Consider the following 16,141-nt stretch of genomic DNA (forward strand, 5'->3'; position numbering starts at 1 on the left):
ACCACCCACAGCAGCCCTCTGGTGCCCAGCACAAGTAGGGTAGATAGGCACAGGGCCCCGTCAGGAGGGGCCTGGTGCAGGAGGGGTGGGCTCAGGGTCCCATCCCTGGCTCCAATTGTCGTGCTGCCTGTGCAGCCCCCATGCTATTCCCTGTGTGAGACAAGGGGCAGTTTAGGGAAGGAGGAGAAGGAAGAGTGCTAGGCAGTCCCTGTGCCCTAAGCCCACTCTGCTCCAGTACTGCTGGGAGCACCGAGCCCCCTGTGACCGGCAGAGCGGGGTGAGCACGTGGAGGACCAGGGCCAGCACTTGTGGACGCAGGCACAGGAGCAAGGCTGCCATCCCACAAAACCCTGTGAGGTGTTTAATGGCACTGACACGACCCCTACAAGCTGCCCAAGCTCCCCCGTGCTCTATGTGAAGTAATGCGGCTTCTTGACGTTGATGCCATACTCAGCCAGTGCTGGTGTCAGGTCCTCCATGGTCAGCGTGTACTTCTTGTCCTGAGGGACATGGGGCAGGCGGTCACAGCAGGGACAGCCGGGGCTGTGGGACCCCTCACGGTGCAGGGACAGGCATGTCCCACAGCCAGAGGAGCTGCTGGGGCAGCACTGGGGTATGCCCAGCTCCCCACAGACATCCCTGGACATCTAGCACCAAATCCTACTGGCCTTGCGGAGCCCCTGATCCCCAGATATGGCACTAGGAAGGTCCCGAGGACCCCTCACTCCAGCTCCTCCCCAAGCCCAGAGCTGCAGCCAGTGCTGGGGTGGAGGGGCACCAAAGGGTGTCCCCGCCAGCTCCTCCCCACCCGCAGGAACCCAGCATAAGCCCGCAGATTTTGGGATTTCTGCACTCCACGTTCTTGCACTCGGTGGCTGCGGCTCAGCCCCATCCCCAGAGAGGGCTCCCCGCTCCCCCCAGGCCCTCACCTTGCTCTTGCTGCGGGAGCTGCCCGAAGCCGTGCCCTTCATCTTGCAGTGCTGCAGCGCATCGTTGGCGATGTCCGAGATGAACTTCTGAGCCGCCAGCGAGATCAGGCGGATTCTGCGGGACAGGGACCGTGTTGGCGAGGCAACAGGGTCCGCGGGGCCTTCTGCCGGACCCTGCGCGGCTCCCGCCTCTCCCCCTCAGCTTGCAGCCACTCACATGCGGGGGTCCGAGGCCTCAAAGCCTGCCCGGTTCAGGTAATACCCTGTGACGGCGTCCGGGATCTGGGAAGGGAAGAGTTGGAACAGCTGCACGGCCCCGCGGGGCGTTTCTACATCCCGTGTCCCCTGGCACAGGAGCCGCGCCGTACCCCAGTACCGCGGGACCTGCCCCGTGTCCCATCCCGTCCCGTCCCGTGGGAGCCGCCCCGTGTGTCGGTACCGTGGGAGTGTAGTCCTCCAGCTGCATGAGGAAGTCCACGAGCGGCGTGGTGGACACCACGGGCTTCACGTCGCCGTTGGCCGCGGGCGGCACGTACACACCGTTGGACATGGCCCCGTCCGGGGGAGCGGCCACGGCCGCGGACACCGGCACTACGGGACAGCACGGTCAGCGCTGGGAACCGCGCACGGCACCGGCACCACGGGACAGCACGGTCAGCGCTAGAACCGCGCACGGCACCGGCACCGCGGGACAGCACGGTCAGAGCTAGAACCGCGCACGGCACCGGCACCGCGGGACAGCACGGTCAGAGCTGGGAACCGCGCACGGCACCGGCACCACGGGACAGCACGGTCAGCGCTAGAACCGCGCACGGCACCGGCACCACGGGACAGCACGGTCAGCGCTAGAACCGCGCACGGCACCGGACAGCACGGTCAGAGCTGGGAACCGCGCACGGCACCGGCAACGCGGGACAGCACGGTCAGAGCTAGAACCGCGCACGGCACCGGCACTACGGGACAGCACGGTCAGCGCTGGGAACCGCGCACGGCACCGGCAACGCGGGACACACGCCCAGCGGGACCCGGGGCACCCCGGAACACCCCGGGGGCCGCTCCCCCGGTCCGAATGGCTCAGCGCGTCCCGCGGGGCTCCCGTGCGCGGGGCCCATCCCCCGCCGCCCCCATCGCGACTCACCGGGACCCCTCCCGCCGGCCGCACAGCCCTCGGCGGCGCGCGCCGCCCCGCCCCCCGCAGCCGGCGCCGCCCCGGGCCCGGCGCTGCCCGCGGCGGCCGGGCTGGGCTTGCTGCCCTCGGCGGGGCCCGGCGGGGCAGCCGGAGCCGCGGCCGCGGGGTCGGGATCGCCGCTGCCGCTCATGGTCCCGGCGCCAGCCCGCTCTGCGCCTGCGCATGCCGAGCCGCTCCATTGGCCCCGCGGCTCCTTCGCTCCGCCCCTCTCGCCGTCCCATTGGCCCCGTTGGGCCCCCGCCACGCCCTCCATTGGTTCAGCCCTCCGACGCTCATCGCCCCGCACGCCCCCTGGCGGACGCGCGGGCACAGACACAGGCGGTGGGCGGGGCTTCGCTCGTTTATTGCTCCGCCCCCGCCGCCCCCGCTCCGCCCCCAGCTCCGCCCCCGCTCCGCGGCGTTCGCGGCCCGGTCCCGCTGCCCGGTCCCGCTGTCCGTGCGGTCCCGCGGTCCGGTCCCGCTGCCCGCGCCCCGTTGCTCGATCCCGCTGTCCGGTCCCGCCCCGCTGTCCGGCACCGTGCTCATGCCACGGTGCCCCGGTCAGCGCGGCCCGAGCGCCCGCAGCAGGCGCGGGAAGTTGGGGGTGCCCCAGCCCGTGACCGGGTCCCAGGCGGGGGTGGCGCAGAAGCCCTGGCCCTGCACGGTGCCATCCAGGCAGGACAGGTGGCAGCCCTGGATCACCTGCGGGGACCAGCCTCAGTACTGGACCTCGGCGACACCCGCCAGGTCTCGGGACAGCGACCTCCGGAACACCCGAGTCCCACACAGGATCCCTGTCCCAGGGCACAAGGACCACCCAGGACAGGGGTACCATGGGCACAGGGACCCTGCCCACAACCCCCGGGAACCAGGGACAGCTGTCCCTGCCATCCCTGAGACAGGAATCCCGGGGACAGGGGACCCCAGACATCTGACACGAGGACCCCCACAGAGCTCACAGGAGCCCATAGGGACCCCCAAGGACACCACTCCCATGGAAAGGTCAAGGGCAACCCCAGGACCCCCTCCCATGGGAACGCCATAGGGATTCTCTCCTGCCCTCCAGCAGGACACTGCTGGCCCTGCCCCAGGCACAGCTCTGGGAGCAGGAGCGCCAGGACAGCCCCCAACCCCCAGGACAGCCCTTGGAGCACACATGGCCCTCCCAGCCCCATGGACAGGCCCACCCCAGGCCTCAGCCAAACACGTCAGGACACCTGAAGTCCCCTCAGCCCCCAGGACAGCCCCTCCAGCCCATTCCCTGCTCCGCTCACATCGTAGAATGCGTCACCAAGCCCTTGCTTCTGCAGCTGGTAAAGCGCAGGGTTGAGGAAGCCAAGGGGTGCCAGCCCCTGCTGCAGGCGCCGGTCATTGATCAGTGCCACCATGCCCGCCACCACCGGTGTGGACGCCTGCGTGGGCACAACCGCTCATCCCAGGGCCCCGCCATGCTGGAGGGCAGCAGGGGGTGAGCTCCTTACCGAGGTTCCCGACACCCAGGGCAGCGGGATGCGGTTTGTCACCACCCAGTAGTTGTCAGAGAGCGCAGCCAGGTCGGGGTACGCACGGCCGCTGCTGTTGTAGTAGGAGCTGGGCGGCAGCTTCGAGGCTGAGCGCAGGAAATGCCCGACAGCAGCGGCCTGGGGACAGCACGGCCCGTGGGCATCCCCACAGCCACTGCAGCGAGCCTAACCTGAGCAGCCCCGTCTGCAGCCCCCAGCCTGGCAGCGCCAGCGTCCCTCACCTGGTACTCGGGCATGGGGAAGACGTTGCTGAAGCCGCCCCCGCTGATGTAATCCGTCACCTCCTCCGTCACCAGGAAGGGGTTCTTGAAGGACGTGCCACCCACGGTGGTGACGTAGGGGCTGGGGAAGCAGGGGGACACTGCCTGTGGGCACACGGCTGCCTGGGCCTCAGCAGCCACCAACAGCCCCCTCTGCTACCACACCTTCACCCCACAGACCAAAGCAATCCCACAGCTGCACAGGCTGCAGCTCTGGGCTCTGTACGCCTGCTGGTGAGGACCCTCAGGTGACCTTCCAGGGACTCAGACACCACTGGGGCTGGGGCCAGCCGTGCCCCTGCAGGGCTGTGCTGACCCCTCGCACCCACCTGGAGGCCGGGAAGCTGGGCCGGAACGTGTGGTTCCCGCCATGCTCTCGCCGACAGCCAGCACCGTCGTCACCTGCGACACGGGAACAGGTGACAGGTGTGCACGGCGCTCCAGGCACCCCCTCCCCAGCCCCGCTCGGTGCTCGAGCTCAGACGCACCTGAGGCAAACAGGATGGTGAGGCCGCGGGCCGCCGCCTTCATGAGCTCGGTGTTGACGCGCTCCATGTAGGCGTAGGACAGGCTGTCCTCGTCGTCCCCGTAGCTCACCGAGTGCACCCAGGGCAGCGCTGACATGTTGCTGAGCAGCAGCAGCCAGGCCAAGAAGGGCTCCTGGCTCTCGTGGCGCCCTGCAAGTCCATCGGGGAAGAGACACGTGGGATAGCTCCTCTGACATCAGCGACGGTGGGAGACAGTGCGAGGAGCCCTGCCTCATCAGCACCAGCACCCTCCTTCGCAGTGCAGCCCCAAGTGCTCCTTCCTGTGGGCCATGGAGTCACAGCACATGCGGCCTGGAGCTCCGTGAACTCATCCTGGGGCTCCTCACGTTGACAGCACTGAGCTTCAGCTCAGCCCATGGGGTTGGCAAGACTGTCATCAGCCCAGGACAGGGGGCTACACTCACACCCCCTCTCTGAGACTCTGCCCCAGGGCTGCAGCCACATGGGCACCTGTGGGCCCAGCAGGGCCTCAGCTCCTCCTCTGGCAACAGGTCCCAGCAGAGTAGCGCATGTGCCACCTCCACACATTCCACCTGCACCTGCCCAGGTCCCTCCCTGTCCCCAGCCCTCTCCACTGGGAGGGGAGCAGAGCCCCAGGCACACCCACTCACTCTCGGTCACCCATGTCACTCATCTGCATCCTTCCCACACTGGTAACTGTGTGAGGGCGGAGGGAAGGGCAGCACTCATCTGCTGTCACCGTCACCATCAGGGACAGGGCTGTTGTCTCAGTGGCACCGACCTGCTCAGCCAGTTCCCAATCTGGGACAGGGACACTGCCCCTAGCACTGTGCCCTGTTTGTGTTTGTGCAGGCTGTTTGGCAATTTGTTTTCCCCATTCCCTCACTCTCCCTCATCTGCTCCTCTGGAAGGCTCGTGGGTGGGAGCTCAGCTGCAGCAGAGCTGGAAAACCCCACAGGAGGAGGGCTGTGCCCTCCTTCATGGGAGCTGAGCGGGGCAGCTGCTCTGTATGGTGCTAGCAACAAAAACCCTGCTTCAGGATACTCTGAAGGTTGAAGGTTCACAGAGTTCAAAGTCACCACACACAGCAGGAGTGATATCCCCAGGAGCTGGAAATGCGGTGCCAGCTCTGACCTGGAGAGCACACAGGGTCCACTCCCACAGCAGCTGGGGAAGCACCTGGGGCAGTACTACAGCCAGTTGTCTGCACAGCCCTGCAAGCTCTCCCCTCACTCCTCCCAGCACTCCCCTCCCTCACATTTCAAGTGTTCCCTTCCTGCTCCAGGCCCTCCCCTCCTCCCTCTGGGTGCTCTCCTTCCCCTCCAGGTGTTCCCCCTGCCCCTCGGGGCTCTTCCCCAGTACCTGCGTTGCTGAAGACCCAGGTGGAGACATTGGCACCCGTGCTCATGATGTATTCTACATCCAGGCTGGCCTCCAGCCCCGCTTTGCCACGGCCCTGGTGCCCCACCACCCGGTCCACCTGTGTGCGGTGGGCAAAGCCGCTGCCAAAGAGCTGCATGAACTCAGCCAGGTCAGCTTGGTGGAAGTACTGCTCGAGAAACTGTGGGACACAGAGGGACAGGTTGTCTGCTCTCGAAAAAACAAAGTAACGCTTTGATCCTGATGTAGGAAATTTCCCAGCACGGGTCTGTGCTATACCAGGTGCTCCCAGCAGCCACTGAGGGACACCCAGCTGTCCCAAGACCCCCAGACCAGCACCAAACCCTTGGACTGCCCCGGCACACAGGCCTCTGACAGGGCAGCGCTCACCTGTGCACAGGCCTGGCTGTTGTTGGGCAGCAGCCCCACGTCCCCCCCCGTCATGTTGTATCTCTCGCGCAGGACAGCCGGCGTCACGCCCAGGTGGAACGAAGCTCGTGCCCGCTGCGCGTCCTTCCTGGCCCCGGCTCTGCTGACTGCCTTGCGCTCCGTGGGGAACCGGTGCATCCCACCCACTGCAGCAGAGCCCAGCGGGATGGGAGAGGCTGTCAGGGCACAGAGCCCTGGGAGGGCAGGACAGAGCCCTTGGGCTCCTCATCCCTGCCCCCACTTCTACATGGGCAGGCCAACAGCAGGGCTCGGAGAGCCCAGCCCTGCAGCCCTGGCCCAGGGGAAGAGCCTCTTCAGCCTTCCCACAGCTGAGCCTTCCTCAGCCTTCCCGCGGCTCAGCCACAGCCTCAGCCTGGCCCCCCCATGCTGTTCATGGGACGGTCACTGGATCCCATGAAACAGGGATCTGCAGGAGGGAGGTTTGTCCCCCAGGAGCAGCAGCACCTGCGTTCCGCAGCCTCAGCTCCCCCAGGTGGGACGTACCGAAGTCCAGGTGCTCAGCGAGCTCTGCAGGGACAGAGTAGGGCAGCGGGGACCGCAGCAGGCTGCGCTGGCCCTGCACGTACCGGTGGAACTCAGCCCCAGGGAGCAGGCGCTCGGCCGCGCTGCAACACAGGGACAGCCGCTGTGGGACGGGACAGCCCTGGGACACAGGGACAGCCACCGAAGGACAGGACAGGGCTGGGAGAGAGGGACAGCCACTACAGAGTGGGACTGGACTAGGACACAGGAACAGCCACCACAGGATGGGACAGCAGTGAGACACAGAGACAGCCACCACAGGGCCAGCAGAGCCAGTTCCAGCCCTCAGAGCTCACCTTGCAGGCAGGTAACACTCCAGAAAGTCAAGGGTGGTGACACTCCGGCAGTCCTCTACACCATGGCCTTGCAGCCACTTCAGAACCGTCATCAGCGTGGCTGCGGAAGGCTGGACCAAGTCCCTCACCTGCTCCAGGGACAGGTACTGCCCTGGGAGGGACACAGGGGTTACAGATCCCCTCACAGGCTGCGGGGGTCTCGGGCCTCAGGGACCGGGCCGTTACCGTATTGTGGGGACCGGGGGTCCGAGACAGCCTGGACCAGGCGGACGAGACGGGCGGTGCCGCGCTGCCGCAGGGCGAAGGTCAGCTGCACCGGCTGCCCGGGATCCACGCGGCCGGCGTGGGCCCAGCCGGGGGGCACGCTGCAGGGTGGGCGGTGAGCGGGGCCACCACCGGCACCGCAGCCTGGCCCGGCCCGGCCCGGCCCCCGCCCCGGACCTACCGGAACGGCTGGTCCCGCTCCAGCTGCAGCGCGAGCCCCGGGGCGCAGCTCCAGGCGGCCACACACAGCGTTAGCATGGCGGGGATCCCCCAACACCTGCAATGGGCTCAGGGGAGCACCGGCACTGACCGCGGACCGAGCCCGAAGCCCGTCTGACTACCCCTTACCCTGGGTCTGGGGAGCCCCCCGGAACTCCCCGAGTCCCAGCACCGGGGAGCCTGTCTGACCCCACTACCTGCCACCGGGGAGCCCGGCTGGCCGCGAGCCCTCACCACCGGGAAACCCCGCCTGACCCCGGCCCCCGTCCCCACCGCCACCGGGAGCCCCGTCGGACCCCTGAGCCTCCGTCACCCGGGAGCCCCGTCGGACCCCATGGCCGCCGGGGCCGCCCCGGTCCCGTTACCGCCCCCGGGCGGGGTGCCCCGGTGTCCCGGGGTATCCCGGTGTCCCGGTGTCCCGCTCCGCGCCGTTACCCCCGCGCCATGCCGCCCGGTCACGTGTGTGGCCGCGTGACTCCCGCCACGCGGGGACACCAAAACAGCGCTCACGTGACCGCGCTCACGTGACGGGGTACCGGGCTCGGCGGCGGGGGGGGCTCCGGGCACGGTACCGGGGTACGGGCACGGTACCGGGGTATGGGGCGGGCTCCGGGCTCCGGGCACGGTACCGGGGTACGGGGCGGGCTCCGGGCTCCGGGCACGGTACCGGGCTCCGGGCACGGTACCGGTGTACGGAGCGGGCTCCGGGCTGCGGTACCGGGCTCTGGGCACGGTACCGGGCTCCGGACTCGGTGCCGGCGGGGACTCGCTGCCTGCCGGCCGCCCCAAGGCGGCTCAGACACGGCCCTGGCCGCCCCCAGCCCGTTCCCGCCCGTCTCCCGGCGCGGTGCGGACCCGTTCCCGGCTCGGACACGGCTTTCGGCCGAGGGCCCGTGCCGGGCTCCGGGAGGCAGGGCTGGAGGCAGGACGAGAGTCCGTGTAGGACCGATTGCCGCGGACGGCGGGGGCCGGGAGGAGAGGCCCTTGAGAGGCGGGGGACCCTGCTGGGGTCCCGGGCCGGGCGGGGGGTGAGCGGTCCCATGCAGGAGGGGCTGCTGGGGGCAGCGCAGGAGATACACAAAGGTTAACAACCGTGAACGAACATCAACTGCAGACATCACTCCTCGAATAGGAAACCAAACACTGAGAACTTTGACACTTGGGACCAATGGACAATGAACCGATGAATTTCTATGTGTTTTGGCTGTATAAAATATGTAGAAAATCTAGTAAAATTCATGTGTCATGGAATGATTTTTCTCTGCACAACCCAGGACATACGTGGATGAAACGATTTCTGTTGCACATCCTGGCCAGAATAAAGTAATGCCTTGATTCTCTCACAGTATAAATGTTGGAATTTTTTGGTTTTCCTGCAGTTTCAGTGACAAGCCCAGTCACACGGCACATCCCATGGCTCCAGCAGTTCCCAGCTGCTTTCCTGCTTCTGCAGAGCAGGGTCCAGGCAATAGGAAAACCACCTGCCCGGCTGAGGCTTCCAATCCCCCACACTGGAGCAATGCCAGAGGTGTCTGTTCCTGCTCCCCTGCTCCAGCCCCACGGCTGCCCTGGCCTGGCAGCCCCGGCCTCCTCCTGGCCGCAGACACGGGGGAACCAGCTGCCCTGGCTGCAGCTGGGGCCTGGGGTGCTGTCGGGGCTGCACTCCCCATATCCAGTTTGGGGATGGACTCTCTAAGTGGGGTGGGATTTGCAGGGGATGATGCCTGGATCTGTCTGGACAGCCAGGATTAGGGCGGCCGGGCAGAGCTAATCCTGTTATCGAGCATCTGCTGCTGGTCCGGCGCCTGGGAGGTCAGGGAGCCTCGGTGTCCCCTGGCTGGAGCCTTGCTCTCCGGGACCCTCGTGTGCTGCTCCTGCAGGTGGGGTGAAGTGAGTCCCTGCTGTGTGCAGCTGGCTTTCCCCGAGGCCAGGAGCACCAGAGAAGGACAGTGGCACTGAGGGCAGCTAGCATGCCCACTGTGCCCCAGCAGGGAGCTGGAAGGGGTCGGGCTGGGGGAGGAAAGAGCAGAGGGAACCCCAGGGACACCATCAGGGTTGGGGTGGTTGTCCTTTCCCCCTCTGCCCTGGCTGTGCTGGCTTATGCTTACCCCAGTGAGGTGAGGAGCCCTGTCAGAGCCGGGGGACGGGAGCTGCCCCCTGGCCCCAGAGCGCTGCCAGCAGGGCTGGGCATGCCTTGGGGGCTGTGCAGAATAGGCTGGGGCTGTGCAGGACTTGCTGTGGGGTGTTGGAACCTGAGAGCTGAGGACAGGGAGTAAACAGCTTGGTTTGGGGAACAACAAGCAAAGGTAAAGCAGGGAAGGCAGGATGGAAGTGGCTGATCAAATGTAGCTGGTTGATGGTCACTGTGGGTCTGGCCACATCCAACACCTGACAGCTGCACAGCCACTACTGGTTCTCCAGCTTGGTAACTGTTTCCTGGGGCTGGGGAGCACTGTTTGGTGAGGAGTGTGGCATCAGGTCACAGCATCTGGAGATCAGCAAAGAGCCCTGTGCATGTCTGTATCGCCCAACAGGGAGAAGCAAAGCCAAAGCTACTGGGCAGACTGGTGGGATCACTGGAGCACTGGGATCCCCAGGGCAGGCCTGTGCATGCTGGCTGTGATGAGGCTGTGCCTCGGGGAACTTGTGTGTCCAGGTGTCCTCAGCGGGGATCCTGAGAATGTGAGGTACCTGCTGGGCAAACAACGTGTCCAGCTGTGGCTGCTGCAGCTCTGGGTGCCTGCACAGCCCTGCCCACAGCCCTCACCAGAGTGAGGGTACGGGATGGGATAGCGATGCCTGTGGCATGCGGGACCAGCTGTGTACACGTGTGGAGACATGCCGTCCACAGCTGTGTTTGCACGTATGCTTGTATGGAAAAGCACTCAGCCTCACTGCTGGACAGCCCCAGGACCATGGGGTGCCACAGCTTCACTGGCCTGTCAGGAACAGGACTTGGCAGGACGCAGCCATGGATGTGGGTGCCAGAGCCTGGCCAGGCCCATGTGAGCCCTTTGTGGTGCAGGTCCAGCATCCCCTCTCTGGTCAGTGCCTTGGGAACATGGTGCCAGCCTGGCACGAGCCCACAGCAGCAGGGATGGGGCTGTGTCTGTACAAACGTGTGGTTTATTAAGGCATTTTTTGAGACATTGGCACTTGGGTTCAGGCTGCACCGAGTGGCCCCTGCACGGCCGTGGGCAGCGCTGGTACATGCAGCTCCACAAGACACAATACAAAAGGTACAAACGAGTACAAAACAGGAATTGTAGTACAATGTGTAAAAATAAATAACTGGGGGCTCAGTGACCCCAGCCCAAAGCAGGGTGTATGTGTCTGGCCCTTCCTGTGGCATGCAAAGTGACCCATGTGTGTCCCCATCCCAGATGTGCAGTGGAGCTGGGCTGTGTGGGCAGCCTGGGCAGCACAAGGCCGGGGGGCATGGGGCACCCCAGCATGGGACTGGAGGACACCGGACACCCCCAGAGTGTCCCTACGGGGCCTGGGGAGAACAATGTGTCCCCACAGTGCTTGTGAGCAGGACAGAGAGAGGATGAGGGTGCCCACCCCAAGAACCTCTGTGGGCTGCCCCTGTGCCAAGGCAGAACCATCTGCCCCTCCCAGGGCACCTCAGGCCCCTGTGGGTCTCCAGGCATGGAGGGTGGGCATGAGTGGGCATGGCCCTTTGTGGGGCCCCTTGGTGCCCCTGTCACTGTTGCAGATGCCTGTCCCCTGTCACTGCCCTGTGCCCAGGACAGCACCCGGGACCCAGTGGCACATGCCAGGATCCCACGGCACAAGGGGGATGAGAAGCTGACTGTGACACACAGAGCTGCAGTCACAGATGGCTCTTCATGGGAAACGGGGGGACAGGCAGAAGTGACACATTTGTCTGCTGTGACAACACCTGTGGGGCTGGGGCTGCAGCCATGCTGCAGATGTGCTGGGTCTGGGGAGCGTGTGACAGGAAGGAGCTCCCCCCAGCTCTGCTCAGGCATGGGGTGTCGCCCCGACCCCCAAACACACCTGTGACCAGACTGGACATTCAGGGCTGTTCCAGCCCTCGCTGTGTGGGGATCACAGCCCCGGGAGCAGCAGGGCTGCAGCGGCAGAGCCCACGGCCGCACTGCCCACACTGTGTGGGAGCAGCTCCCCGAGAGCAGCCGGGCTCAGGGAGAGCTCCGGCGGGCTCAGTGTGCTGCGGGTGTGACGCTGCCTGTGTGACTGGCCGGGCACATGCTGGGAGGAGATGGGGACCGGCCCCGCGGCAGGGGCCCCCTCCGGGCTCACAACGTGCATAACGGGGGTGCAGAGCAGCCCCGCACAGGGGGCTGGGGCCAGGAGCAGGGGGTTCTGGCACCTTGACCATGTTCTGGAGCTGGCCCAGACCGTCCTGGGAAGCAATCATGCAAGAGAGCCCCAGGGAAGGCCAGATGCCCAGTGTCCCCGCTGTGGCTGTAAGAGAACATGCTGGGCAATGTGGCTTTGTGGGGCACCACCTCCCAGCCGTGCCCCTGCAGCTGCAGGCTGAGGTGGGTGCGGGTCACAGCAGCCATCACCACTGTCAGCTTCACACAACTCTACCAGCCCCAGTGTGCTGCCTGTGCCTGGGCACTGTCCCTGCCTGGAACCCTTGCCCAGAGAGGTACCTGGTCCCAGGAACGGGATTCCCACGCTGAGCATGGCAGGCACCTCCCTCCCAGGACCACAGGAACCATCCTGAAGTTCTGGGCAGGAGATTCCCTGGATGTGTCACCTACAGTGGGTAATGAAAGGGCTGGAGAGACCTCGAAGGTTCTCCTGTCTCTGCCCAGACACAGACAGGCAGTAAGATGTGGGCACTGCTGCCTTCTGCTGCAGCTAGCCCTGTGAGTGTCCCCTCCCGGCCAGGGGGCAGGCTCATTCCCACAGGCAGTGTCCGTGCCCTGGGGCATCACACCCTGCCCTGGGACATCACCCCCAGCCATTGGGCATCGTCCCCCTGCCCTGGGAGCTCCTAGGGTCGCAAGGGAAGGCTCAGCGTCCTCCTGCACCCAGGCTGCTGCATGGCCCTGGAGATGGGTAGGGCAGGTTCCGGGCCTCCAGCCCCCCTCGGCTCCCGGTCGCTCCCGGAGCACCAAGTACCATGAAGCACCATCCTGCCCAGCACCAATCTGGGCCACTGCGAGCAGCACATGGACCATCACCCCGGGGTGCCAGCACTGGGGTCAGCAGTCCATAGGGCACCAGCCAGCACAGGGTCTGCCAAGCTGTGGGAGGGACAGGGGCCCCAGCCCCCAAGGGCATCTGCAGTCCCAGGGGCCCTTGCAGGCCAGGCCAGGCTGGGAGCGGGATGAGCACCCATATTAGCAGCCCTGGGCTGAGCCTCGCTCTGGCCCCATGGCTGTGGGCTGGGGCAGAGGAGTCCAGGGGCCCAGCTCTAAATCCTGAGCTCAGCCTCCTCAGGAGGCTCCAGCGAGTGCTCAGCACTGATGGTGGAGGTGGATGGCCCCTGTGAGATGCCGAAGGGCGAGACCACAGGGGAGCGGGCGGCCAGCGGGGACAGTGATGGGGAGAAGCTGGGCGACATGGCGGAGGACGAAATGGAACCCTCGTGGCTAATAGGAGAGCGGCGCAGGGAGGATGGGTGCGGGAAGGTCCTGCCTGGTGGTGGCTTGGGGGGCACAGACTTGGCACCTGGATGGGCCACTGAGGTGATGAGGGGCGGGGGGTCAATGCGGGGCCTGGGCTCTGCCTTGGGCTTGGCTGGGAAGGGCTTGCGCAGGGAGCTCTCATCCTTGAGGCGGGCGATCTCCGTGAAGACACTGGCCAGAGGCTGGAACTGGGGACACCAGTTCAGCAGGTAGTCCCAGTTGTAGCTGCCACGGAGCTCCTCGTCGCTGGCCACAATGGCGGTGAGCGAGCCCTCCACGGAGGGCTTGCCGTCCTCTGGGAAGGCGTAGTCCTGGGGCTGTGAGGAGACGCTGAGGCCGCAGCGAACGCCCAGGAAGGCGCTGCCCCCCCCGTCCTCACGGTACAGCTGCAGGGGTGGCCCCGGCAGCAGCAGCCCAGAGCCCTTCTTGCTCTTGAACCACTGGGCGCTCTCCAACGCAGCTGGCTCACAGGAGATGTCGGAGAGCTGGTCAGCATCCTGCTGGATGCCAGAGTCAGGGCCGCGGGCAGCAATGTGCTCCTGCATGGAGGCTGTGATGCTGGCCACACGTGGGTACTCATTGATCATCCGTATCTCGTCATCCTCAGCGGCTTCAGCAGAGCCACGGCCACTGGAATGCGAGGGGTCCAGGGAGCCACCCCGCGTGTAGGGCCCCGCCGGCTCAGTCCCATAGCCCGGCAGTGCCTGATGGTAGATGTGCTCAGCCCCGGGCAGTGCTGGCTCCTCACGGCCCAGCTTCTGCAAGGACCCACTCTGTGCACAGGCCAGTGCCCCCTCTCCCTCTGCCTTCTTGTGGCCCCGGCGCTGCCGAGAGCGCACCAGGGCCAGCACGATGGCCACAGCGGCCAGCACCACCACAACACCCAGCGAGGCGGCCACGGCCACCAACAGGAGGTTGAGATCAGGTGCCAGGCCAAAGGAGGTGTGCGTGACGTCAATGGTGACCTGCACAGAGGCCACACGGGAAGCAGGCAGTGGGCTGCGTGCCTGCACCTCCAGGCTCATCTCCCGTGGCTCCCTCTTGGCGCGCCCAGCCCCCGCTTGGGGCTGGCTGTCCACACGCAGGTAGATGGAGCCCGTGGTCTGGTTGATGGCAAAGTATGGTGAGGGCTTTGCCAGGGTGTACAGCACAACACCGTCAACCCCCTCATCCTCATCCGTGGCCAGCACCCGCCCAATGCTTTGCCCTTTGCGGGCACCCTCAGGCACCTCAAAGTTGAAGGAGGGGCTCAGGAAGATGGGATCATACTCATCTTCCCCTGTCACCAGCACCCGCACAGTCACAGTGGCCGAGGCATTGCCAGCGTCGGTGGCCCGAACCAGGAGCTGGAAGGCTTTGGCTCGCTCATAGTCAAAGGTGAGGCGGGAGCGCAGCTCCCCAGAGCTCCCATTGACAGCAAAGGCGTCCCGGCCGTCCCCTGTGCTGGGGTCCCCCACTGCCTGCTCCAGCACCACGTACCGCAGCTCCCCAAAGGCGCCGGTGTCGGCATCAACAGCACGCAGCGTGGTGACCAGCGTGCCGGGGGGCAAGTTCTCCCGGATGCTAGCACTCAGCATCTCCACCGGGAAGTATGGCTTATTGTCATTGATGTCCTTCACCTCAATGGCCACAGGGACCAGCGCAAAATGCCCGCCTGGTGTGTCCGTGGCCTGCACCACCAGTGTGTGCAGCGCCTGGGCCTCCCGATCCAGGGGCCGCACCAGGCTCAGGGCCCCAGTGCTCTCATGGAGCTGGAACAGCCCGTGCTGGTCACCTGAGCTGATGGTGTAGTGAACGCGGCCACGCGGCCCCGAGTCAGCATCATGGGCTGCCACGCGCAGCAGCTCGGTGCCAGGCAGCGCGGCCTCGCTCACCACCGCACGGTACTCGGCCCGGCTGAACACGGGTGGGTTGTCATTGACGTCCTGCACGGTGATCAGCACGGGCACTGTGGCACTGCGCTGTGGCAGGCCCCGGTCCGAGGCTGCCACCGTCAAGTTGTACACTGGGATGGCCTCGAAGTCCAAGGACTCCACAAGCACCAGGGCTCCCTGCGTGCGGAGCTGTCCCCCGGCCCGGGCCACCCGGCTCTCCACCTGGAAGGCGTTGCCGCCATTCCCACTGACGATGGTGTAATCAAAGCCAGCATTCTCCCGGGAGAGGTCGGCATCACCCGCCTCCAGCATTAGCACAGTGGTGCCTGGGCGCAGGTCCTCGGGAACGCTGGCGTTGTAGCACGGCTCCTGGAAGCGGGGGCTGTGGTCGTTAACATCCAGAACCTGGAGCTGCACTGTGGCCCAGGATGAGAGGCTGGGAGAGCCGTGGTCGCGGGCCTCCACCACCAGGTCCAGGGTGGGCTGGCTGGCATTGAACTCCACCTGCCGGGTAGTGAAGAGGGTCCCTGTGGAGCACAAAGCCAGGGTCAGCATGGGAGCCAGTGGGAGCTGGGAAGGGTATCAGCTGGAGGAGCATTTGATGGTCACCCTGCTGTGTCTGCTTCACCAGCCACACATGAAAGTGACCTCATGAGGGTTTGAACAGAGGCAGGAGGGGGGCACTCCCCTCCACAGGCAACCTTAGATTGACCCATGAGAGGCACACAGAGCACCAAGCCCACGCACCATTGCTGGGGTCGATGGCAACATCAGGGCTGGGCACAGCCAGGTGGAAGGTGATATCCCCGTTGCTCCCTGAGTCGGGGTCAGTAGCACTCACAGTGAGGATGACAGTGCCAGCAGGTGTGTGCTCTGGCAGCAGCACCTGGAAGAGGAGGAAACCCCAGTTACCACCTGGTTTCCCCCCGTTCAGAGCCCCCAGCATCCCTGGGACAGGGGTCTGGGGCTGGCCAGGCAGCCAAAGCCAAGGGTTTCCAGCATCTCACTGGCCAGGGAAACCACATGCAAGGGGTTTGTGCTCCTAGACCCTCCAAGCATTCCTGGGGCTCCCTAGCCCCTTGCCTGGGCTCCAGTGCTGCAGCACACACTGCCCAAG

General features: G+C 65.7%; 3 protein-coding genes across 4 annotated transcripts in view; all 3 read right to left on the reverse strand.

Moving 5' to 3' along the window:
• Positions 1–333: 333 nt before the first annotated feature.
• On the reverse strand, positions 334–2,269 carry TAF10 (TATA-box binding protein associated factor 10). Its single transcript, NM_001245438.2, is given in 5 exon segments — positions 334–500; positions 930–1,044; positions 1,147–1,211; positions 1,369–1,520; positions 2,068–2,269. Coding segments are annotated over 5 exon segments (603 nt in total). The 5' UTR covers positions 2,249–2,269; the 3' UTR covers positions 334–410.
• A 173-nt stretch (positions 2,270–2,442) lies between these two features.
• Positions 2,443–8,042, reverse strand: TPP1 (tripeptidyl peptidase 1). Of its 2 annotated transcripts, none has more exons than XM_030285008.4 (13): positions 7,956–8,042; positions 7,483–7,578; positions 7,263–7,402; positions 7,038–7,188; positions 6,703–6,824; positions 6,160–6,344; positions 5,752–5,950; positions 4,369–4,557; positions 4,210–4,282; positions 3,842–3,962; positions 3,579–3,737; positions 3,372–3,509; positions 2,443–2,799 (listed from the first exon to the last, which is right to left on the reverse strand). In XM_030285008.4, the coding sequence occupies exons 1-13, from the start codon at positions 7,964–7,966 to the stop codon at positions 2,659–2,661; spliced, it is 1,725 nt and encodes a 574-aa protein (XP_030140868.4). In that variant the 5' UTR covers positions 7,967–8,042; the 3' UTR covers positions 2,443–2,658. The 2 variants fall into 2 exon arrangements, with proteins under 2 accessions (XP_030140868.4, XP_030140880.4); XM_030285020.4 differs by lacking the exon at positions 7,956–8,042 and adding an exon at positions 7,852–7,939.
• A 2,586-nt stretch (positions 8,043–10,628) lies between these two features.
• DCHS1 (dachsous cadherin-related 1) overlaps positions 10,629–16,141 on the reverse strand; it is a 43,775-nt gene continuing 38,262 nt past the window's right edge. Inside the window, exons 20-21 of the mRNA XM_030284897.4 lie at positions 15,772–15,910; positions 10,629–15,551 (exon numbers count right to left, since the gene is read on the reverse strand). Of these exons, the coding sequence (XP_030140757.4) occupies positions 12,937–15,551; positions 15,772–15,910 (2,754 nt within the window). The 3' untranslated portion in view covers positions 10,629–12,936. The remainder of the gene's footprint in view (positions 15,552–15,771; positions 15,911–16,141) is intronic.

Source organism: Taeniopygia guttata, chromosome 1, assembly GCF_048771995.1.
Source record: "Taeniopygia guttata chromosome 1, bTaeGut7.mat, whole genome shotgun sequence".
In the NCBI taxonomy this organism is placed as follows: Eukaryota; Metazoa; Chordata; class Aves; order Passeriformes; family Estrildidae; genus Taeniopygia; species Taeniopygia guttata.